This window comes from Neofelis nebulosa, chromosome 16 (genome assembly GCF_028018385.1).
Source record: "Neofelis nebulosa isolate mNeoNeb1 chromosome 16, mNeoNeb1.pri, whole genome shotgun sequence".
NCBI classification, from domain to species: Eukaryota; Metazoa; Chordata; class Mammalia; order Carnivora; family Felidae; genus Neofelis; species Neofelis nebulosa.
In genome coordinates this window covers 49,528,316-49,549,818 of record NC_080797.1, presented here as the reverse complement: position 1 = coordinate 49,549,818, position 21,503 = coordinate 49,528,316, and the positions used below count along the sequence as shown (strand labels likewise).

The window sequence follows — 21,503 nt, the reverse complement described above, 5'->3', positions numbered from 1 at the left end:
GATGAGAGATTCGTTGGGGCCATCGGGGCCAGGAGTCTCAGGTGGGGCGCCAATGGCAAGGCCAGCGGTTATCAGTGTAGGGGGATTGCTGCAGACAGAGAAGCTGGAAAGTTCATGTGTAGGAACTGCCCTCTCCCCACTTACTCACATTTGATTCTAGTCCCTAGGGGACAGGGTAGGTGTAAAAATGTCTGTGGGCCCATAATTGGGTTTTCGAAGAAATAAGGTGGCGAAGCCTCAAGAGCCAGGGATGGGGAGTCAGACCACAGTGGCTTCCAGTTCCACTCAGCTGCTTCCATCTGTGCAACCCTCAGGCAGGGTGCTTCAGGGTATCTGCCCTCTCCACATCCCCCTCTGCAAAATAATACAGTATGTAAAACACTTAGCCTAGCTCCTGGCACATATGAGCATGCCATACATGTGAGCCAAAATTAATTGTAATTAGAGAAATGTCTGACACCCAGTCAGCAGTTTTCTTCTTCTTAGAGAACTCTGCTGAACTGCTTAGAGAACGGTGAGCTGTTGAAAAGAAGCAAAAAGCTAGTAGTTTTTGCAGTGTGTAGTGAAAGGGTGCTGTGGTCCTTCTTGTCTGCTCACTGGCAGACCTTGCGAGGTTTCCTTTGTTTTGCTGGGGGTAAGTTCTGGGCACTTGGTCAGGCTCCCTGGTAGGTGGCAAGGCCACCTGGAGCCTCTATCAGGGGAAGGAGCATGGGGATGTCAGGGCCTGAATTTGCTGCATTTGGGGGCTGGGGAAGGAGGATGCATTAGGGAAACCTGTTAGAGGGTGCCACTTGGAATAGTCCTGAAGACAGTGACTCTCAAGCCTTGTCTCTTCCTAGCTGAGTGCCCTTGGGCAGGTTTCTACACTTCCCGTGGCTCAACGATGCTGGGGTAGACAGACCTGGTGACTGTAGACTTACCTGACCTTCTTCTTTTCTTAGTTACTGTGAGACTCAAATGGGGGTCACGTGAGCTGCGTATGGTAAATTGTTGACTGGATTATAGGTATGAAGAGAGGGAATTTATTTATTGGAGCTGCTGGGATGGAGGGATGGAAAAAAGAAAGAGAAAGATCCAGAATTTCCCTTTTTAGGCAGCAGAAATATTCTTGTCTTTCAAAAATAAATGGTCTGCATGTTCTTTGGGTTTGTCTGGCCTCTGCCGTTTTAAACAAAAGACATTTGTGATTCTCCTCAGTGGGGTTTCCTGCATCAGTATGGGTCCTCCTCCCTCCCTCCCTCCCCCAACACACACACACACACACACACACACACACACACACACACCTCCAGAGGTGACCAGCTTCAGGCGGATGTCTGTGCCTGATCCTAGTGGAGACTTAGAGATGCACCTCAGGGAATGATGACAATAATTTTTAAATGGCTGTGATGAGGTTGACCACTTATGGTTTCATCACGGTCTTGGCCTTTCATTTCTCTGGCAGAAAGTTATTCTTGCACCAGGCCTAGTCCTTGAGAAAGTCACTAGCCTCGTCGCCCTTCCCCATGGTTCTCACAGACCCTCTTTCCTCCTGCGTTGCTGCTCACTGACTTTGGAGACCACATTCTCAGTTCTGATCCCTGTGGCCCCCTCCCTTCCACAGGAGGCAGCTTGCTTTGCTTGGGTTTGTGGTTCTTCAACATCCTGTGGAGCCCCAGTTCTCTTCTTTGTGTCTCTACCGGCACCCTTCCTGGAACACCTCCATTTCTCAGCAGACGGCCTGAAACCTTGTCCTGAACCTGGAATCGCAGATTCCTAGACTGCTGGTAAACTGAGGGAACATAAGCCTGACCCCAGAGAAGGGAAGGCACTTGGCTCTTATAGATAGAAGCAAAATTAAGCAGCTGCCAGGTCCACACAAGCCAAGCAGATGATACTCTACCCCCAGAAAAAAAACCCAACTTTGAGAAATTCCCCTTAGATACAGGGCCCTCCAATATGGGGTTGTTGCTCTGCCCTAGAGACCCCCCTGGCTGGTTAGAGGCATGATACTTGCGATGTGGCTGAGGGAGAGGCAGGTCCCAAACAAGGGGAACAATGTTTCTCAAGCTAGTTTGAGTCTTTGAGTCACAAGCCTCTTGCCTATAAGCTCTTGAAGTTATGAAGGTCTGAAGGCCAAAGTAGAGGATAGTCCCCTTCATTGGATAGTGACTTCAGATTCTCAAACCATTTGATCTGGGGATTAAAATGCCAATCACATTGGGAGACATCAATTTCTGAATGCTCAGTAACCCCTGATGTCAGGTGTAAAACGAGGCCAGAATCCTCCCAGCCAGTTTCTGTCCCTTTCAGGGGCCTCTGCACCCAGAAGGCTGTTTACTGCAGAGACCAGACCCCTCCTCTGTCTACCTCCTTCACATCCCTGCCAAGCTTGAAAGATGTGAGAAACTGCATTTTCTCCCAAACATAGATAAAAGTGAGCTCCACAAAAATTTAAATATAAACCTCCCAAAAATGAAAATTTCCTAACCGTTTGACTGCTCTACTCCTAGGTCATGGTTTTGCCACCAGATAAATCTCCACTATCAGCCTTCATAGCCTGTTGAGTTCAATGTTGCTTGTGTTAGTGACAGTGAATTTGCGTTTGAAAAATGAGCTACCGATGAGAACTCCTGTTGAACCTGTATTGTTTGTTATTCTGAGGCAAGGATTTGGCCCGGCTTAATCCGGGGCTTCAAAGCCAATTGCCCTTGCTCTGTATACAGAGCGTCAGAGCCCAGTGGCGTGGGTGATAAGACAAGTAAGGGTTGAAGACACTGGGAAAGTGGGTTGGGGAGAGAGTCCTTTGATCTCTTTCTAAAGTATTTTCTGAAAGCAAAAGTCTATCAGAAGGAAGTGTCTTTAAAAAAATCTGAGAAGCAACTGATCTTCCAAAACAGCATCCATTCCATATACCCTCACTCTTGCCACCCCCCCTCCCCCGACCTCAGGGAAAATATTTCTTAAAAATGCTTTGAGTGAATTAGAAAATTGTGTGCGTGTTAGAGAGAGAGAGAAAATTGGGACTAAATTACAAAGCTTTGCCATTGCTCTCAGAAATCATTTGGCTCTAGAAGGTTTAGTCTCCGTACAGGCAGCACCAGCAATGCAGCCCCCACCTCCTCCAGCAAACTCAGCCTTGGTGGACGGGCCTTAGCCTCTTCCCAACATACCCAGAAATCCCTCTCAAAAGTCCCAGACACTAGAGATAGAAAGAATGGTGGGGTTTTCTGGGGACCCCTGTCCTTTGCCTGCAGCCAGTTTCTTTCCGACTCTGGGATCCACGGCTGATGTATGTATTTACATGTGTGTATAGACACACACATATGATATATACGTGTATAATTTTCAATGTCAGTTTTATTGAAGTGGAACTTGCCTGCATAAGTGATCAAATCTTAATTGTACAGCTCTATACACTTCCACAAAATGAATAATACACTGGTACAAATCACCACCCAGATAAAGAAACACAGCAGAATCCTCTTGTGTGCCCTCCCACTCCCCACCACTCCTCTCCCCCCTCGAAGCCCCTCTCCAGACTTCTCACCCCTTCTATTTGGTTTTTTGTCTAGTTTAAGGGAAGGCACATCTAGCTGCTCCTGGGGTTTCCAGGCCCTCACAGAAAGTCAGGCTGCAACCGGGTTGGGGACTTGGGGGTCCGGCCAAGTGGAGAGAATCTGGCTGGTTTCCTACGTCCTGCTGACTCCCTGCACCCCCATTCTGGATTCGTGGGAGACTAGTAGGTCGGGCCAGGAATTTGGCGATCGCTTTGGCCGGAGAGCCGGGAGCCCCCGCCGCTCTCTGAGACCAGCTGAACTTGCGAGTCTCCACTCAGCAACCAGCGAGCATTTGAGGGGTTGTTGCCAAAATCACAAGGTCCCGAATCCTTGCCCTGTGCCCCGCAGGCCTCCCACACGAAGAAACGTCCAAGGAAGCTTATCTTAGCAGTTCATTCTAAAACCATTTCCGAGTATGAAGTAGATAAAGGCTCCAGCCCGCATCCTTTCAGAGCCTGTTTCGTGATCAGAGGAGAAACCCCCGGCTTTCATCTCCTCCGGGGCCGGCGGGGCGGGCGGCTTGTTTATTCCCCGGCGGAGCCGTTTCCGCGTGTGCCGGGAGCGCCCCTCTGTCTGGGGGTCCAGGAGCCCCGAGGGGGCGTCAGGCGCGCGGACCGGAGGCTCGCGGGGCGCAGGGAGAGGGTGGGGCGAAGGCTCGACCGCGCGGGGCTTGGGGGCCGCGAGGTGTCCGGGGCGGGCGAGCCAGGGATTCCGGCCAGGCCAGCGCTGGCGGCGGGGCAGAGTGGGACACTGGCGGCTCAGAGTCCTTCCCTCCTTTCCTGCCCGCTCCCCCAGGTGTTCATTTCCCGCATTGATGTTGGTTTTCAGGTACATTTTACGTCCTAAGCCACAGAAACAACTTGATCTCACCCCATCCTTTTCATCTGTTTCAGTAGAGAGGGTCTTTATAGTGTGGAGTCACCAGAGAGGATGGCACAGCTCCCAGACCCAGCCTGGCCTCTGTGGCAGGAGTCCTGCCCACCTGGTGAATGGTCCCATGCTGAGCCTGGGGCTTCAACTTTAGGGCAAAGGCAGATGCCTTCAGCTGTGTCAGGAGGCTCCCGGGGTGGGTGGAACATACACTTCCCCTTGGCACTCAGCCTTTTCCCCACAGGGTGTGCCCTTCATCCCACTGGAGCCCCCTAGGTGGGGCAGTGATAGTGCCTAGGGTCCCCAGGGCCCGTGTTCTCAGAAGCAGTCACCAAACTGGACCCTGACAGAAAAGCCAATACAGGTTCTCATGAAAGCAGTGGAGTTCACTGAGCCTGAGTAGTTCAGCCTGGAGCAGCGTCCCCTTTCAGACCAGATATCCCATCCCCCGCCCCTGCTTCTAAGGGCAGCTGCCCTAGGAAGGGGGGGATTGGTAGGCAGGGGAGGCAGAAGCTAGGAGATACCTTCCTTCCCTGCCCCAACTCTTGGCAAAACCTCCCTGAGGGTGTTTTCGGTCAGGAATCCAGTCTTTAGTCAGCTTCTGGGTGAAGCCAAATCCTAGGACACCAGCTCCGTGCCTTGGGAAGCTGAGCACAGGCTACTTACAGGCCTTCTAAAAACCATTTAGTGGATCTTAGCCTGGCTTCCTGAGCTGCTGAGATGAAGTGTAGTAAGGAGTAGGAGAAGGGGAAGGACAGGGTCTTCATCCCCCTCTCAGCCTAGGTTATGAAGACTGTCAAAGTGGCAGCAGGACATTTTTTCCTGGACCCCTTTGTGGATACTGGCCTGGGGGGGAAGACATGTCTGCCTTCTGCTGTTGCCACCTGGAGTGATTACAGGAGAAACAGACTAAGCGCAGGGCACTGGTGCCAGGTCAGCCCCAAGGGCAACCAGGGCTGCCCCATTTTGTGGCAGTTCCTGTAGCAGTTACAAAATGGTGACCTGGAGGGGACAGGATTCTTGGCCTTTCCCCGGGGAGCAGGGGAAGTGAGGCAGCTGATGCCTTCCCTGCTTCAGCTTTAGGCCTATCAGGGGAGAGGCTGGGCCAGGAAAGAAGGTGGTGCAGGCTCCAGCTGGGCCCCCAGGCTGGGCAGGGGCTGGTAAGCAGCAGGCAGGATTGGGTTCCTGAGCCCTCTCACTTCCCCCATTCCTGGAGAGGGGGTGGGGTGGACATTTGAAAATGCTTTCAATTGACATCTGAGACAAATTCTTCCACACGGTTTATAAGTCCCTAGACTTACAGCTAGAACTTCCCTCCTCCCTCCAGGCACGCACACATGCACACATGCGCACTCCACCGTGTACTCAAGTACGTGCCCTTGAGCGTACACATGGCCACATACCTCCCACATCCCTGGCCCATTGCAGTGCTCTCCCGGGCCTTGCCTCCTGCAAGAGAGAGGGTGAACAGGCTGGGGCTGGGCCAGGGGTAGAACTGAACCTTCCACCTCAGGGTCCTGGCCTGGGCTTGCTGTAGGGTCTGCCTGCTTGTAAAGGCCTTGATCCCTTCTGGAAACCCTGGTAAACTGGTACCCATGTTGACAAAACGGGGGTCTGAGGTGTCTAGGACAGCTTCTCTTGAGGTTCCCCTTATGGTCTCTTAGTGAGGCTTTCCTTCAGTGGACTGGTTGGGCACTTTCCCAACTCAGGGGATTTGGTTCCTGATGTCCTTAGTGTCTTCAGTTAGGTTTGGATCCTGCTTCTCTCTTGGGGAAACACCTTTGTGGGAGATCAGCTAGGAGGGGGTGGGGGTGTCTGAGGAGGATTGTGGTAAAGTTCTGTCTGCTCCCTCTGGAGAAGTCCAGTGTCAGGGACTCGATGACTAAGGGGCAGAACTCTGCCCCTGCAGGTATGTGTATATGCTATTGTACCTGTGTGTGTGTTGAGGGGTCTGGGGAAGCCCGTCTCTAGAATATTCACTGAGCCTCAGGGTCCTGGATAGTCTTAGCATGAGCTGTAGAAACTGGAAAACTTCCTGTTTTTTTGGTGAGTCCTTTTTCACAGAGGTAAGTCATCCACTGGTTTGAGGAGGGAGGAATGCAGTGGGAGTCAGTGGTAATAGTCACAAATGGACTCAGTTAATCCACAGACCAACCTATGAGATAGGTAGTAATATCCCCATTTTAGAGATAAGGAAACCAAGGCACAGAGAATGAGATCCAAGCAAGTTGCCCAATGCCTCAAAACTTGTCAGGGGTGGGCCAGGCTGGTGGACCATGGCAGAGTAGTTCTAGAATCCATGCTTTTCTCCATGAGGCTCCTGAACTGACTTCACCTGGTACCCAGTTAGTATACACAAGCCCAGGCAAGGTCTTCACATGGCTAAACACCTCTGCTAAACACACCAAAAGAATCCAAAGACCTAGCAACACTCTCTTGTTTTTCTGTGAGTTGGTTCCAGGCCTGAGGGTTTCCACAGAGACAAGGCCCGGAGGAGATACCCCATTGATTACAGAAGCAACTGACAGGGCTTTGAAGTCTTTTGGTCTGACCCCCTGTAATGGCAGCCCAGAACTTCAGCTGTGTAGGGACTGGCAAAGGGCAGGAGGGAAATTAAGCAGCCAGGTTGGTGTTGACATCCTCTCTCATGATCCTGAAACTTTCTATGCTTTAGCTGCTTACAACCAGTTGCCCTAAATATTAGGGGATTGTTGGGGAGAGGGAATTGCATTGGGGAAGCCATGTAAACCCTCTTTCTAGGCATGCAGACCAGATGAAGCTACCTGGACCCAGAGAGAACGGCTAGTGCAACCTTTCCCTTGTGTAGGGGGAGGCTGAGGCAAGGTCACACAGTTCTGATCAGGGCCGGTGTCTCTTAAGGCCTTCTGTTCCCTCACCCCTGGGTGTCATCTCTCTTGATGCTCTGTCTATGCCTCTGCCTCACACCTTGGCTTCCCTTAGGAGGATGTTTCCCAGCTACAAGGTAAAAGTCACAGGCATGAACCCTAAGACCAAGTACATCCTGCTGATTGACATCGTCCCTGCAGATGACCACCGCTACAAGTTCTGTGACAACAAATGGTAAGAACCTGGGACCCTCACATCACCTGCCTTCTCTGAACTGCTCTGTCCACTCACCACACCCATCTGCACCTGATGTTTGGTCCAGGGACTCACCAGTTAGTTCATATGATTGCCCAGATCCGCAGTCTTGGGAGCTGAGCCTACAGAGGCCGCAGGGTCGGCCAATGTCTGCACACCCGCTAAAGTGAGCTGCAGGGTTTGAGTGTTCAGTGGATTTCGAGTCTGTTCTCTCCCTACAGCCATGGGCAAACAAGATTGGTGACTACACTGTGGGATGACAGATGAACACGAACACTGGATGAATTTAGGCTCTGGTAGTGCTGCACTGGGGAGGAGGATGGGAGGTGTTTGCTTGAGGGACTTTGATATTGGATGGTTAGACATCCAATGACATCTCTCTGCTGCTCTTCCACTTAGTTCCTCATTGTCTGGCTATGAGCCCTCCCTTTAAGCTGTCGATCCAGAGTGAGTGGCAGCTGCCTGATGGTTGGATGATGGGACCCTCTGGCAAGAGGCTGGGGGGAACAAGTGGGCTGTAAGGCAAAACAGGGGCTGGGTAAGTAAACACTAGGCTACTTTTCCTAAGGTCACCTTCTTAGTACCCTGTCTGCCCCCAGAGGCCAGGACAGTGCTCAAGGAGAAAGAGGGATTGACTGAATCAGTAGCTAGCCAGGATGTGGGCTTCACAGTAGGCTGGTAGTGGGGCCAGCAGAGACCTGGCTGAGGAGGCTGGATTCGGTGACCAGGTCTTGCCAAGGGCCATGTTTCTATTTCTTCTCTCTTTGGGTTGGATTATCATTCAGAGCAGGCTCTGGCTGAGGGGAGGTTTACCAATTAATTTCCTTGGGGGTGAGCACTCTTTTGGGGACAAGCAGTTTGAAAGTTGTCTAGGTCTTCTGAGAAGCTCCCTCCAAATAATATAATTTATAACGTTTTAAAGTTGTAACTGTAATACATACACAGAGGTGCCTAAATCGCCCCACAATATATTTGTGATTAGCCCCATTCTTTGAAGTAAATAATCACATTTGTCTGTACCCTCCCTTTCTCTTTCTACTGCAGTAAAATAAAAGAGGTTCATAATTGCTCCTTCTCCTCAGCGCTCTCTCTTTTGACCCTCACTCCTACTCACAAAGTCCAAAATTGAGAGTATAGGACCAGCAGTGTTTTCTTTCCCCCTCAAGTCTATGGGGATTTGCTCTAACAGGGGACAGGGAATCTGGGCTTTTCCAGACCCCAGAGTAATCAACTGCTGTAATCATCTGTTCTGTTGGCAGGATGGTGGCCGGGAAGGCTGAGCCCGCCATGCCAGGAAGGCTCTATGTCCACCCCGATTCTCCTGCCACTGGGGCCCACTGGATGCGGCAGCTAGTCTCTTTCCAGAAGCTGAAACTCACAAACAACCACCTGGACCCCTTCGGTCATGTAAGAAAGAGACTGCCTGGCCTTGAGAGCCAGTCCTTGAGCAGTGCTGGGGGTGGGCTAGGTAGGGATGGAGTTCTAGAGAATCCACTCTGGGGATCCAGCTCCAGGCTTTGGCACTTGCCGGGCCAGTTGGAGGAAGGAGCCCAGAGTCTGAGTCCCTCTGATGTACATCCTTCTCCTCCCACTTGCTAACTGGGTAACTTTGGGCAAGTTTTTGAGCCTTAGTTTCCTTATCTAGAAACCTTTCGTGGTTGCAAGAATCAACTGAGAGAATATGCATGAGGCACCTTGCACATGGGAGGCTCTAAATATGGCAGCTATGACAAGGACAGTGATGCTGGATCAAATCTTTCAGCGTCAGGTTCCCCAAATTTGGCCTTGCTGGAGCATAAGGCAAGTTAACTTTCTTGGGAAAGAGTCACTATGAGTTCCAAAGCCTCTCTCTGGAGTATGCCGTCTGCCTGGCCTGGCAGCCCCTGCCCTCTGGAAGGGAAGGCCTCACTCTGGCTCGGATGACAGCTCCTTCCTGGCCTTGCCTCGGACCTGGTTCTTGCCAAAGAGACTCTGAAGCCCCAGGGATGCTGCTGCTGACGCCCCATCCAGGCTGCTGAGGCTCATTCTTTCCCCATCTGATTCTGGCAGGCCCACAAAAAGTGTTTTATGTGGAAATTTTTAGCTCAAGTGTGTGGTAAACTGAAGCCTGGGGACCTGGTATTATCTGCCAGGGCACAGGCCCTGCCCTTCTCCATTTCCCATCGGTACCCTGGAAGTACAGGATGGGGTGGGGTGGAGCATGGGTGCAGTAGAGGCTGCTAGATGCAGTTGCCCAGGCCATACATGTAACATTCAGAGTGTGGATGGTGGTAGGGGAAGCAGGGGTGAGGGGTATGCAGGTATGTGCCTTTTTTTATATCTAAATTCTATTTCTGGGGAGTTGTATGCAAATCAGAATTCTGTGAATCATAGTTCCTCATGGAAAATGCCAGCAATGGGTCATTTCTGATTGATTGGTATATAACTGACAGGCAGCTCTTACTTCTAATTTTCTCAGAGTCTGTTTAGTTTTTTTCTCAGTTGGTGATCTATAAACAAGCAAGTAGGAGAATACTTAATTAATGTAATTAGCCCCTGAGTTTTCCATCTTGCGAGCAGCACAGGCTTTCCCATGCAAGGCAGGCTGATGCTGTGGGCGAGGGGTGGCAGAAATGTGCAGCCCCAACCTCTCATGGGGGCAGAGATAAGCCACTGATCTAATGGGAAGGGTTGGCCAAGCACCCACTGCCTAGAGCACAAGACCTTTTAATCGAGGGGCAGAAGGGCCTTCTGGGTCTTACTGGGCACTATCCTGGCCAAGACTTTGCTCCCAGTTGACCCCTACCTGGCCTCCTCTGCTTGCCCAGGCCATGACACTAACCTGGAAAGGTTAGTGAAAGCCTCTGTGCCTGGAGTTGGGAAGCTTAGCTGGTGGGCAGGTCTCTGCCCCCAAATGTGCATGTGGACCCCATGGGACAGACCACTGGGGGGAGCACAGAGCTTGGCAAGAGCTAGATGTTTCGGCGAGTGGCCAAAAGTACCCCAGGCATCAAAGTTCTGGTGAGAATTTCAGATGCACAGCTTGCTATCATGGTTCCCAACTGCAGGGGTGCCTCAGATGACTCTTCTACCTTTACCCCACCCCTGCCACCCCAGCAGAAAGTGGTAGGGGTGGGACTCAAGTGGTTGAAAATCTGGGCTTTTTAAAGTGGGAGAGAGGCTTTCATAGCCCAGCAGTAGATTTTCCCAGCCTGGCTTGCCTCCTTGGTGGCTCTACTGGAGTCCATGAAGGGTTTGCAATAATCCTGCATATGGTCCTGAGTCTGAGCAAGTTGGGCTGCTTGATGGGCTAGTGACATGGGGGTTGCCCCTGGCTACACTTGCCATGCCTGCCAAGAACTCATGTCTCCTTGGCAATAGAGATACTCTTGACACAAATGCAGCTTTCTCCAGAGGGTTGGGATGCAGAGCATCTTCCTTCTCCCCATTCCCGCACCTACGCAGCACAGGCAGCTTATTGGTCACAGCACCCTGCGTACAGTGGCAGGACACAGGGATGATGTGATTGTTTCAGGGGCTGGGAGTAAAGGAGCCGTGCTTGAACCCACACCTTCTCTTCCCAGTCCAACATTCTTTTGGCTTGTCCACCTGTCTTTCTGCACCCAAGGCTTGAGCTGGCATATCTTCAGCTATTTGGAGCATATCTCCAGCTATCACTGGAGAGGGAACAGCTTCTGATCGTGCAGGCGAGGGCTGTGGAGATGAGCTAAATATTCCTAGATAAGCCATGTGGACCATGGCTTTCTGCTCATTGGCCTGCACCAGTGGGAGTGCTGAGCCCTTCATCACCCTGTTTGGTTTCTCAGTGCAGGCGCCTGGGAAGGAGGCATCTCATATACTATGAATTTGCCCCAAACAAGCCCTTCATTCTGTGCTGCTCTCTTCCAGTTTCAGTTTTCCCTAAAATCTCCTAGGCGTTGAGGACCTTTCTCAGCCAAATGAGCTTTGGACTTTTCCCTCAGGTCTCATAGTATCTCAGGGATTTTAACTGAGATTTTGCAGCCTAGGGTCCCGGGGAGAGCTTGGGCTTGGCAGCCTGTCCTACATACAGGGAACAGGGACCCCTCAGACCACATGGCCACATGTTTTGGCACAAAGTTCTGACTAGAAAACTCTTTGTGGGCTTTTGCTGTAGTTGAGGAAGGCCTCTGTTCCTTCCTGGGGCAGGTTCAGGGATGATGACCGGTTTCTGGGAGTAAGTGCAAGCAGGGACAGAAAGGATCCTGGGGGCTGGGGTCTAGGACTGAGCTGCTGCCTTAAGGCTCGATTCAGTTCCACTTCTGTTCTGCTGGCTGTAGAGACTGCCTGTCCCTTGCTGCCTACCTGCCATCCCCTTCCATCCACAGCAGGGTCCTGGGCCAGGTAACCATGAAATGGAAAGAGGAGCTGCTTCAGAAAGTTGAGGCGGGCTTCACTGAGACAGGGCCTGCATCCTGCAGCAGCACATGGAGATGGCTGGGACTTACTTTTCTCCTGATCTGGAAGCCGGGAGCCGATGGCTGCAGTGGTGTGTGTGTGTGTGTGTGTGTGTGTGTGTGTGTGTGTGACAGAGAGAGAGACAGAGAGAGAGAGAGAGAGAGAGAGAGAGAGAGAGAGAAGGAATGGCCTTCACCACCTCTTATGTCCCAGGACTCCCAGATTGCTGAGGAGGAAGACCAGCAAATGATTTCTGACGCAGAAAGTCTAATGGTTCCAGAGGCCGAGTTAGCTCCAGGCTGGGGTGTGGGCTGCAGCTTCTTGGTCACAAAGTGGCGCACGCACTTGTCCCCTCTGTATGCTACTTTCTCCTCTGGCCACATGGCTCTTCACCTAGTTAGTTACTCCTGAGCCTTGGGATCCAACCTCAAATGCCACCTCTTCAGAGAGATGGTTCAGGGTCCCCACTCTGGCTCTCAGAGTGCCACGCACCTTTCTGTCCTAGTACTTACCACACTAAGAGTTTTATACTTATTTATCAAGTTTATTTCTGCATAGGAAATACAGTCACATGGCTTAAAAATCAATCAATGAATGAATAAAAATGTCTGTAATGAACCATTTTTCTCCTCTTGGTTCCCTATCCGCCCAGTTTCTTTCAATCCCTGCCACCCATAACCGTTGTTCCTAATTTCTTTTTGGCATTTCTTTTTGCATATACAAGCAAAATACAGAATCTCAAATCCTTTCTTTTATACACAAAAGGTAGCATACTATAAACACTTTTTGCACCTTGCGTTGTAAACAGTATAAAATGGAGATCATTCTGTTCGTATAGAGCTTCCTTTTTCCTTTTTTTACAGCTGCATTTCTTTTTCAGTGCACATTTCTTTCATAAATTATGTAGCCAGTCCTTACTGAAGAAATTAAGATGCCTATTTTTGCTCTTTTATCTACGTATCTTTAAATTTTCTTATGTTTATTATTTATTTTAGAGAGGTAGAGAGACAGAGTGCAAACGGGGAAGTGGCAGAGAGAGAGAGAGGGAGACAAAGAATCTGAAGCAGATTCCAGGCTCTGAGCTGTCAGCATAGAGCCCTACACAGGGCTCGAACCCTCAAATGTCAAGATCATGACCTGAGCCGAAGTGAGATGCTCAACTAACTGAACCACCCAGGCGCCCCTATTTTTGCACTTTTAATTAAATTTCTACATATATCATTTTACACGTGTGTCAAGTATATCTGTGTGATAAGCTGCTTGGTCAGAAGGTATTTGGATTTGTAATTCATAGTTTCACCCTCCATCAGGGTTTTAACTGATGTATAATTCCCACCATTGCTGTAGCCTCACCAACAGGGTGGGAGAACAAAGTTTTAGACTTTTGCCAGTCTGATGGGTAAAATATAGATACTGGTTGTAGTTTCAATTTGTATTTCCTTTATTATGACTAAGGTCAGGCATCTTTTTTCCCTTTCTGTGAACGTCTGTCTCTATCCTTTGCTCATTTTTTCTCTCAGATTTTTGAACATTTATTAATTCTAGAAGGTTTTATAAATTAGGAGAATTTAGCTTTTATACGTGTTAGGAGTTGCTCGGATGTTTCCCCAGTTTGTCATTTGCCTTTCGATTTTACCTATTGTGGTGTTCCCACACAGAAGTTTTTGACTGAATGTATTGCTCTATCCTTATGGATTCTGCATTTTGACTAGTTTAAAGCCCTTATCCACTCCGTACTTGTAAGGAAAATTTCTTGTGTTTTCTTCTAGTATTTTATGGATTTATTTTTACATTTAAACCATTGATCCTTTTGGAATTTTTTCTGGCATTCGATATGAGGTGTGAATCCAACTTTTCTTTTTTTCTAAAGAGCCATCCAGTTGTCCCGACACCAGCAATTGACTGTTTCTCTTTCCTACTTGGCTTAGCATGCCTTATTTCTGTGCACTAAATCCCCATATGAATTTGTGTCTGTTCATGTGCCAGTGCCTTAACTGTTGAGACTTCATGATAGGTTTTAGTGTCTGGCAGAGCTGGTCCCCCGTTGCTGTTTTGGTTTTTTTTTTTTTTTTTCAGCGTTTTCTTGGCTAGTCTTATCTATTTTTTTCATATGAACTTTAGAATCAGCTTATATTGTTGAGAAACTTATTTGTATTTTTATTAGAATTGCTTGAAATTCTAATTTTACTTAGGGAGGATTAATAGGAATACCCTTCTCTTGGTTGAAGTCTTCTTTTTTCTCTTTCCAAAGTATATTCAAGTTTTCTTCATAAGGTCCCACACGTTTTCTGTTAGGTATTTCATCTTGTTCATTACTATTATAAATGCAGTCTTCCTTCCAGTACATTTTCTCACTACTTACTTTTGCTTGGTTTTTGGATTACTGTGTGACTTCCCCACCAGATAGGAAACCATAAGGTTTTTGTTTGCTTGCTTGCTTGCTTGCTTTTGGTTTATTTATTTATTTATTAAAAAAAATTTTTTTTTTAGTGTTTGTTTATTTTTGAAAGAGTGAGACAGAGCGGGGGAGAGGCAGAGAGAGAGGGAGACAGAATCCGAAGCAGGCTCCAGGCTCTGAGCTGTCAGCACAGAGCCCAACAGGGGCCTGGAACCCACAAACCATGAGATCATGATTGGAGCCGAAGTCAGATGCTTAACTGACTGAGCCACCTAGGCACCCCAGAAACCATAAGGTTAAATCACCATTGTATCCTACTGCTTGTTACTGTGTCTGGAACAGTGGATGCTGGTAAGCAGTAAGCGAATGAGTGAACCGGCTGAAGGGGGTGGTATTTGGTGTTTAGAGAGAGAAGGCATGTCCTCCACCAGGGGCTGACATCCCTCCAAAGCTTATGCTGTCAACTTGTCAGTAGGGACTCAGAGCTACTGATCTCCCTCTTTTCCTCTTTTTCTCCCACATTTGCTGAGCCCTGACAATGTGCCAAGCCCTTGCTGGATGTGTTGGGAGATACAGATGCCCCATACACTCCAGATCAGGCCTGGTGCCCCTGGCCAGGTACACATATGAGCTCAGGCTCAGAAATTAGTATCAATTCTAGCTCTGCCTCCCACTGGCTGTCTGAGGTTGGGAAAATTCCTTCACCTCCCTGAGCCACAGTCAGTGGGTCTAATAATAATGTCTACTTTACAGAGATGTTGTAAAGAGTAATTACATGATGTGTGTAGGTTCCTCGGCACAGGGCCTGGCACCTAGGCTATGCTCCATAAACACTGGCTGCTAGTGCAGAGACTGTGGGAGAAGGCAGAGGGTTTCTGGAACCCTGGGTTGCTGCCCTGGGAGTGAGACCTAAGGCATATCAGTTGGCTAACTCAGTTCTAGTTTAGATATTCTTTCAGCCAATCACTTACCTTTCTGGGTCTCCGCTTTTTTTCTTCTTTAAAAAAGATGTTTTTTAACATGTATTCAGTTTTGAGAGACAGAACTCTCTCAGAGAGAGAGGGAGACACAATCCGAAGCAGGCTCCAGGCTCTGAGCTGTCAACACAGAGCCCGATGTGGAGCTCAAACCTACAAACTGTGAGATCACGACCTGAGCCGAAGTTGGACGCTTAACTTACTGAGCCACCCAGGTGCTCCTCTTCTTTATATGTAAGCTGTAGATCCTGTCTCTGTCCTTCCCTGTTTGCAGGACTGGAGAGGTTAAGAAGGAGGATGGAGAAGGTAGTCTTAGAAAGTAAAACTATGATACAGGGGAAAATCTGGTTTTAATAGATGACAAAATGGACATTAGCCACACTTGTATGGCTAGCATTCAGATACACTGCTTTCTGTGATGGACAATAGGGCCTGGTGAGTCCTCATCTCATGCGGTGTTTGGTTGACACTTTGTTATTCGTTACTGAATACGTTGTTGAGAGCAGTGTGTGCTCTCTCGAAGGTCGTCTGGAATCTTCTCAGGATTCTGTCTCCAACCAGCTATGTGCTCTTGGGCGAGTCACGTTCCCACTATAAGCCTCCTGTTCCTCATCTGTAAATTAGGAGGTTGGACTAGAATGATTTCTAAGGTCTGCCTCTCCATGCCCTAATGTTCTGTGATTCTAATGCAGATAAATCTGGACCTCATTGGCCAAGCACGCTATGGAGATCTCTCGAGGAGATGGATGTTTGGCACTATCACAGTTGTTAAAATAGAACAGGCTTCTGAATTGTAGCCAGAACATAATGAATCCCATTTCTGTAAAACAATAACGGGACCAGTCATGTAGTGGGGTTTGTTGATGTGGCTGGTCCATTTGGCCCAGCATCCTCTGCCACAAATATAAATGTGAGACTCTGGCAAAAGAGATTAATGTGGCGCCTGGGGAACTTCCGAGTAAAGCCAGGTGTGAGTCACGGAGTTGGTTTCACATTCTCCTGGGCTGTTGGGGCTGAGGCTCCACTTTATATTTGCACTGGTTCAATGAGGGGACTTTCTTCCAGACACCTGTCCAGGTTCCAGACTGTCCAAGTTAGAAGGGGTGTTTGGGACCACTTCTTAGTTGAAGGCCTCACTTTATAGATAGGGACTGGAGGGGAAGAGCTTGCTCAAGACTTATCACTGGTGAACAGAAATCCATAGAAGCTTCTGGACCCTTCTTGACTTCTCTGTGTCTGGGATTGCACCCCCCTAGTGGCTCCTTCCTGCCCCTGCAGGCAGTTTCTCTCTTCCCAGTTTTCCCTGCCAGCTAGTCTGGTTCCCTCCCCTAAAAGGTGTGTTTGGCAATCTCTCCACCTCAGTCAATAGAGGACCTTGTCTGATAGGCTAAGGAGTTTGGCTTTTAACCCAAGGGGCAAGAGGGAACCATCAAAAGGAACCATCAAAGAGGGAACCCCAAGGGGCAAGAGGGAACCCCATTATAGATATGACATTTATTGAGCTCTAAATGCTGGCAGGAAGTGGGGGAGGGGAACATGGGAGGCAAGAGGAGAAACTACAAAAGGTGCCTCTCTCAAGCAGTGTGCAGTGTTCCTGGGTGAACTGGAAGGTTCTAATCAGGGGAGTGACCTGATCTGATGCATGGCATGTGAAGATGGAGAGGAAATAGATATAGACAGGGAAGAGGTGGTCCCAAACCTGGAGAGAGATGGTGGGCCTGGATCAAGGGTGTGTGGGGTAATGGAGAGGTTTTTATCCTGCAGATGGAGTCACAGGACTTGGTCATTGACTGGACCTGGAGGTGAGCGACAGTGAGGAGCAGGGGAGTCGATAATACCTAGGACTCTGGCTGGACTAACACAGCCTGTGACTGCCCAGTTGGCAGAGGAGCAGGGTGGATGCTGTCATTGGTCTGAAGGTGTCCTGAAGGGATAGCCCAGCCTCACCATGCAGATGCCTGCATCTGCCTTGGGTCTGTTAGTCCAGTGTCTGTGCTCTCCCTGCCCTAGGAGAGCCAGCGTGGCCAGGGAACTGCAGTGTGCAAGTGCTCATGGGGAGGTTGTCTGCACACATGTTTAATCACTGTGTTTCACCTGAAAAATGCCTCAGAGGTTACCTTGTCTCTAGTGAGCAAAGAAAGACAGGAGAGGAAGGGACAGGGAGCTTGTGATCATGGCCCAAGTCTCCCCAGTCCTGTAACCCTGCCTTGTACTTACTAGTTCCTGTTTTGGGGTAAAGGAGCCTAGAGGTACAAAAGGAGTAAAAGATATGGCCCTTTCTCTTGAGGGGTTTATAGTTTAATTGAAGGGACAAGAAGAAATAGGAGGCCACTAGGAAGCAACACAACAGCCAGGCAGACAGTGCACAGGGAGGAAGTTTCAGTCAGCATCAGGAGTTCAGAACAGGACCTAGTAATCTGGGAAGGCTTCCCAGAAGAGTTAGGCCTTGAGATGATTGCCCTAGAAGGTGAGAGAGAATGGGAAAGGAAAATTGAGCAGAAGGAACTTCATGTGAAAAGGCCCAGAGGTGGGAATCTGGGGACTTCTGGATGCATCCAGGCCACCTCCCAGGTATTTAGTTCTGGGAACGTAGGTCCTTTGTGGACTCCTGCAGCTGGGAGCAGTGCAGGTTGACAGAGTAACCCAAAAGGACTGGGAGGTGTTTCCCAAGTTCCAGCCCCTCTCCCCAGCCTCCTAGAAATGGATGTCCATTGAGGTTTCCCAAGGGAGAACTTGTGTCCACCCTGAGTTGTTGTTGTTTTTTTTTTTTTTAATCTGGCTGGCTCCCAGTTGAGCAGTGGGTCCCCAGCTGCAGGACCTGGCTTGAGGTTTGGAGTGCTCTGTACCTGCCCTGAGAAAGTCCAGAAGTTTGTCACTGGGGTTTAGTGGGGTACAACCAGTGCAGAAGGCAAAAAAGCAAGCTCCTACTGGATGAAGCTACCAGGCCAAACTGAGGAGCCCAGGGAAATCCAGAGGCCACAGCCCAGCTCCTGACCCACCTACTTCCTCAGCTGAGCCTGCCCTCTGGGCTGTCTCTGTCCCCAGCGTGTGCTTCCCAGACTAAGACTTCTGCCTTGGTTTTCCATGGAAGAGCCTGGCTCTGGCCTTTCTTTTGGCAGTCTGGTCACTCAAGGGTTTAATCTTGCAACAAGCTTCAGCATCAGGCCTGTCACTGGGAATGGGGAAAGGTGGGAGCCAGCAGGGCTAACCCAAGAAAGGGCACTCTTGGAAGGAAAGGAAGGAAAGAAAGGAAGTGAGAGAGTAATGGGGCCAGAGAGCTGGCCTTGCCCAGCCAGGATAGGAGCCAAAGGGTTAACAAAAGCAGCGGTGCTGATAAAATGCCCCAAATTCCTGGTCCTGCCTCCAATGGGGAGGGCGTCTGGCAAATGTCAACGATAAAAAATACATTTTAATGGCATATGATTCAGCCGCTACCGTGGGGCACAGCTGAATGAAGCAGGTTTGGAGCAGCAACTACTGTGTGTTACTCCCGGGGCTCTGGGGCCAAGCCTCCTGGGCTCTTCGTGTCTGGTGGGGTGGCCCTCCTCCCCAGTCCCAGGCATCCCCAAGGGCCAGTAGGTTCCTGGGGCCTCCGGCTTTCTCTGGCATTATTTCTGGAACTTTGCTGTCTCCTACCTCGGCACCTGGAATTCTAGCCCACGATGGAGCTTCTCCCCAGGCTGTGAGGTGTCTTGGGCAGGTCTGAGGGCAGGATGTAGCTGGGTTTCCCCGGCATCCCTTCCACAGGCCTCTGCAAATGTTGAGACAGATGGAAAAGAGTCAGAGTGGGACTCTTTCCTCCGCTCCTCGGCCATTCTGCACACCCAGTCAGGTATCCATAAGAAAGGCCAGTCACATGATGGGGAGTGGGGAGGAGCAGGAGAGGTGGGAGAAGAATGAGAGGATCTGGGTAAAGAGTCAATTGAAGCAGGAAACCTGAGGGGTAAGTTATATATTAGGATTCCATTTTACAAATATGAAAGCTGGGGCTCAGAGAAGTCCAGTGATTTGCCTGAGGTCACACAGCAAGTCAGTGGCACCCTGGGACTTTGCCTACGGCTTGGAATTCCACCTGCTACAATATACTGAGGTCACTTGAGCTTTTAAATGTTTGGTTCTCCATTACTGCAGTAAAACAATCTGTGCCATTAGGAAGGCCAGGTTTTGGTTCCAGAGCAGAGAGGCTCAGTGGGGACCATGGGGGCTGAACTGGTGCTCGGGGACCTTGTTCTTCACTTGGGAGCATTAGCACCTTTCTGGCCGTAGTCAGGCCCTGGAGCCTGGGCTTTTAGGAGAATGAAAGCCAGCCCAAGGCCAGCTGACTGAGACCAGGGTGGAGACCTGGAGCTCAGAAAGAGACACTTCTCTTCCAGATCATCCTCAATTCCATGCACAAGTACCAGCCACGGCTACACATCGTGAAGGCCGATGAGAACAATGCTTTTGGCTCCAAAAACACAGCCTTCTGCACCCATGTGTTCCCAGAGACTTCCTTCATCTCTGTGACCTCCTACCAGAATCACAAGGTACGGCCACCCCCATAGCCCCCACTGCTGATGCTGCCTGGCATTTCTGTGCTACTACAGAAAGGCAGGAAGTGACGTCCCCATGCAGTGCAGCTGAGATGTCCCAGACACCTATATTGTCCCTCAGAGCAGTGAGAAATTGGATGATGAACAGGAAAGTAGACCAGACCCCTAAATCTTCAGTGCAAAGTAATTATGGAGAATGGACCAAGTTGGCAACTGTAGAAGCCAAGAACATGGATCTTGCCCTGTGGCTTGAGTGTTAGTTAGCCATTTTGTTCTACAAACTTCTTCTCCCTGGTGGGATTTAAAAGTTGATTCTGGCCTGTCAAGGAAGGGGAGAGAATGGGGAAAGGAGCCCAGGGTACTGTCAGCTGTAGAAGAGCCAGGACTGAGCCTTCTGGAGGCCATTCCCAGGCTGCAGTCAGAGAGGTCCGCCTCCCACCCTACACCCCCTTCCATAGCCTGACCGTCCCAAACTGCCTCCAGACCCCTGCACAGGCTGCTGTCCCCTGTCTCTCTGCCTTTGCCCATGCTACCCTTCTTGGGGCTCTTTTCACATCATGCATATTGGGACTGGCGAGGTCCCATATGGGGAAGGGCCATAGGCTGTGGCAAATTTTAGGCAGAACATTGACAGTCAGATTTGTACGGTCACTTGGAAGCTGAGGTGGCAGTTGCACTGGACAAGGGTGACACAGATGGGAAGCTGTTCCAGGCACAGTGGGACAGGAAGACAGGAGACAGAATCAGAAGGTCTGAAGTTAGTAGAATGGATGAAAGCTAGCAAGGAGCCATATGTGAACAGTGAGGCCAAGGAGGACCCAGCAAGACTGCAGCTGGTCTTGGGCTTGGGTGTGCAACTTACCCAGGCTCTGAATGTGCCTGGGGCAGTGGGGGAGGGCCCAAAGCCAGCCCAGCCCTCTACGCCAGCGACTCTGTGTGTCCTCTCCTGACAGATCACACAGCTGAAAATTGAGAACAACCCTTTTGCCAAGGGATTCCGGGGCAGTGACGACAGCGACCTGCGTGTGGCCCGACTACAGAGGTGGGGCTGCCAGGCCGGGGGGGTAGGGAGGGGAGGCTGGCTGGGTTCAGGCACACAGACCTGGTAACCCTCAAAGTATCTTTACTCTCTTCCTGTCTCCCTCTGACTGTCCTCCCACACCTCCAGCAAAGAATATCCTGTGATCTCAAAAAGCATCATGAGACAGAGGCTTGTCTCCACCCAGCTCTCAGCCAAGCCTGACGTCAGCCCCCTGCATGGTACCCACCAGGCGCTCCAGCACTACCAGTACGAGAATGGTGCTCACGTGCAGTTTGCTGCGGCCGAGCCACAGGACCTTCCCCTCAACACCTTCCCAGCCCAGAGGGACTCCAGTCTCTTCTATCACTGCCTGAAAAGACGAGGTAGTTCTCTCCAAGTCTGGAAGCCCTAGAGGGTCAGAGGAGGGATAAAGCTCTTCCTACAAACACTTTCCACGAATGCATGGGTACACACACACGCACCTGGTTATTGTGTGGCCTGGGAGAATAAGCCTGAAAGGTTAGGGACCATGGTCAGGCCCCATGCAGGAATATTGATTCTTGATTTAAAATCTTTTTTATGTTTATTTTTGAGACAGAGAGAAACAGAGCATGAGCTGGGGTGGGGCAGAGAGAGAGAGGGAGACAC

General features: G+C 50.0%; 1 protein-coding gene across 3 annotated transcripts in view; it reads left to right on the top strand.

Moving 5' to 3' along the window:
• The window catches only part of TBX4 (T-box transcription factor 4), a 32,463-nt gene that overhangs the window by 6,527 nt on the left and 4,433 nt on the right, over window positions 1–21,503 (top strand). For all 3 annotated transcript variants that reach the window (XM_058703283.1, XM_058703285.1, XM_058703282.1), the window contains exons 4-8: window positions 7,371–7,490; window positions 8,771–8,918; window positions 19,676–19,828; window positions 20,788–20,876; window positions 21,003–21,238. In XM_058703283.1, coding sequence (XP_058559266.1) covers window positions 7,371–7,490; window positions 8,771–8,918; window positions 19,676–19,828; window positions 20,788–20,876; window positions 21,003–21,238 — 746 coding nt within the window. The remainder of the gene's footprint in view (window positions 1–7,370; window positions 7,491–8,770; window positions 8,919–19,675; window positions 19,829–20,787; window positions 20,877–21,002; window positions 21,239–21,503) is intronic.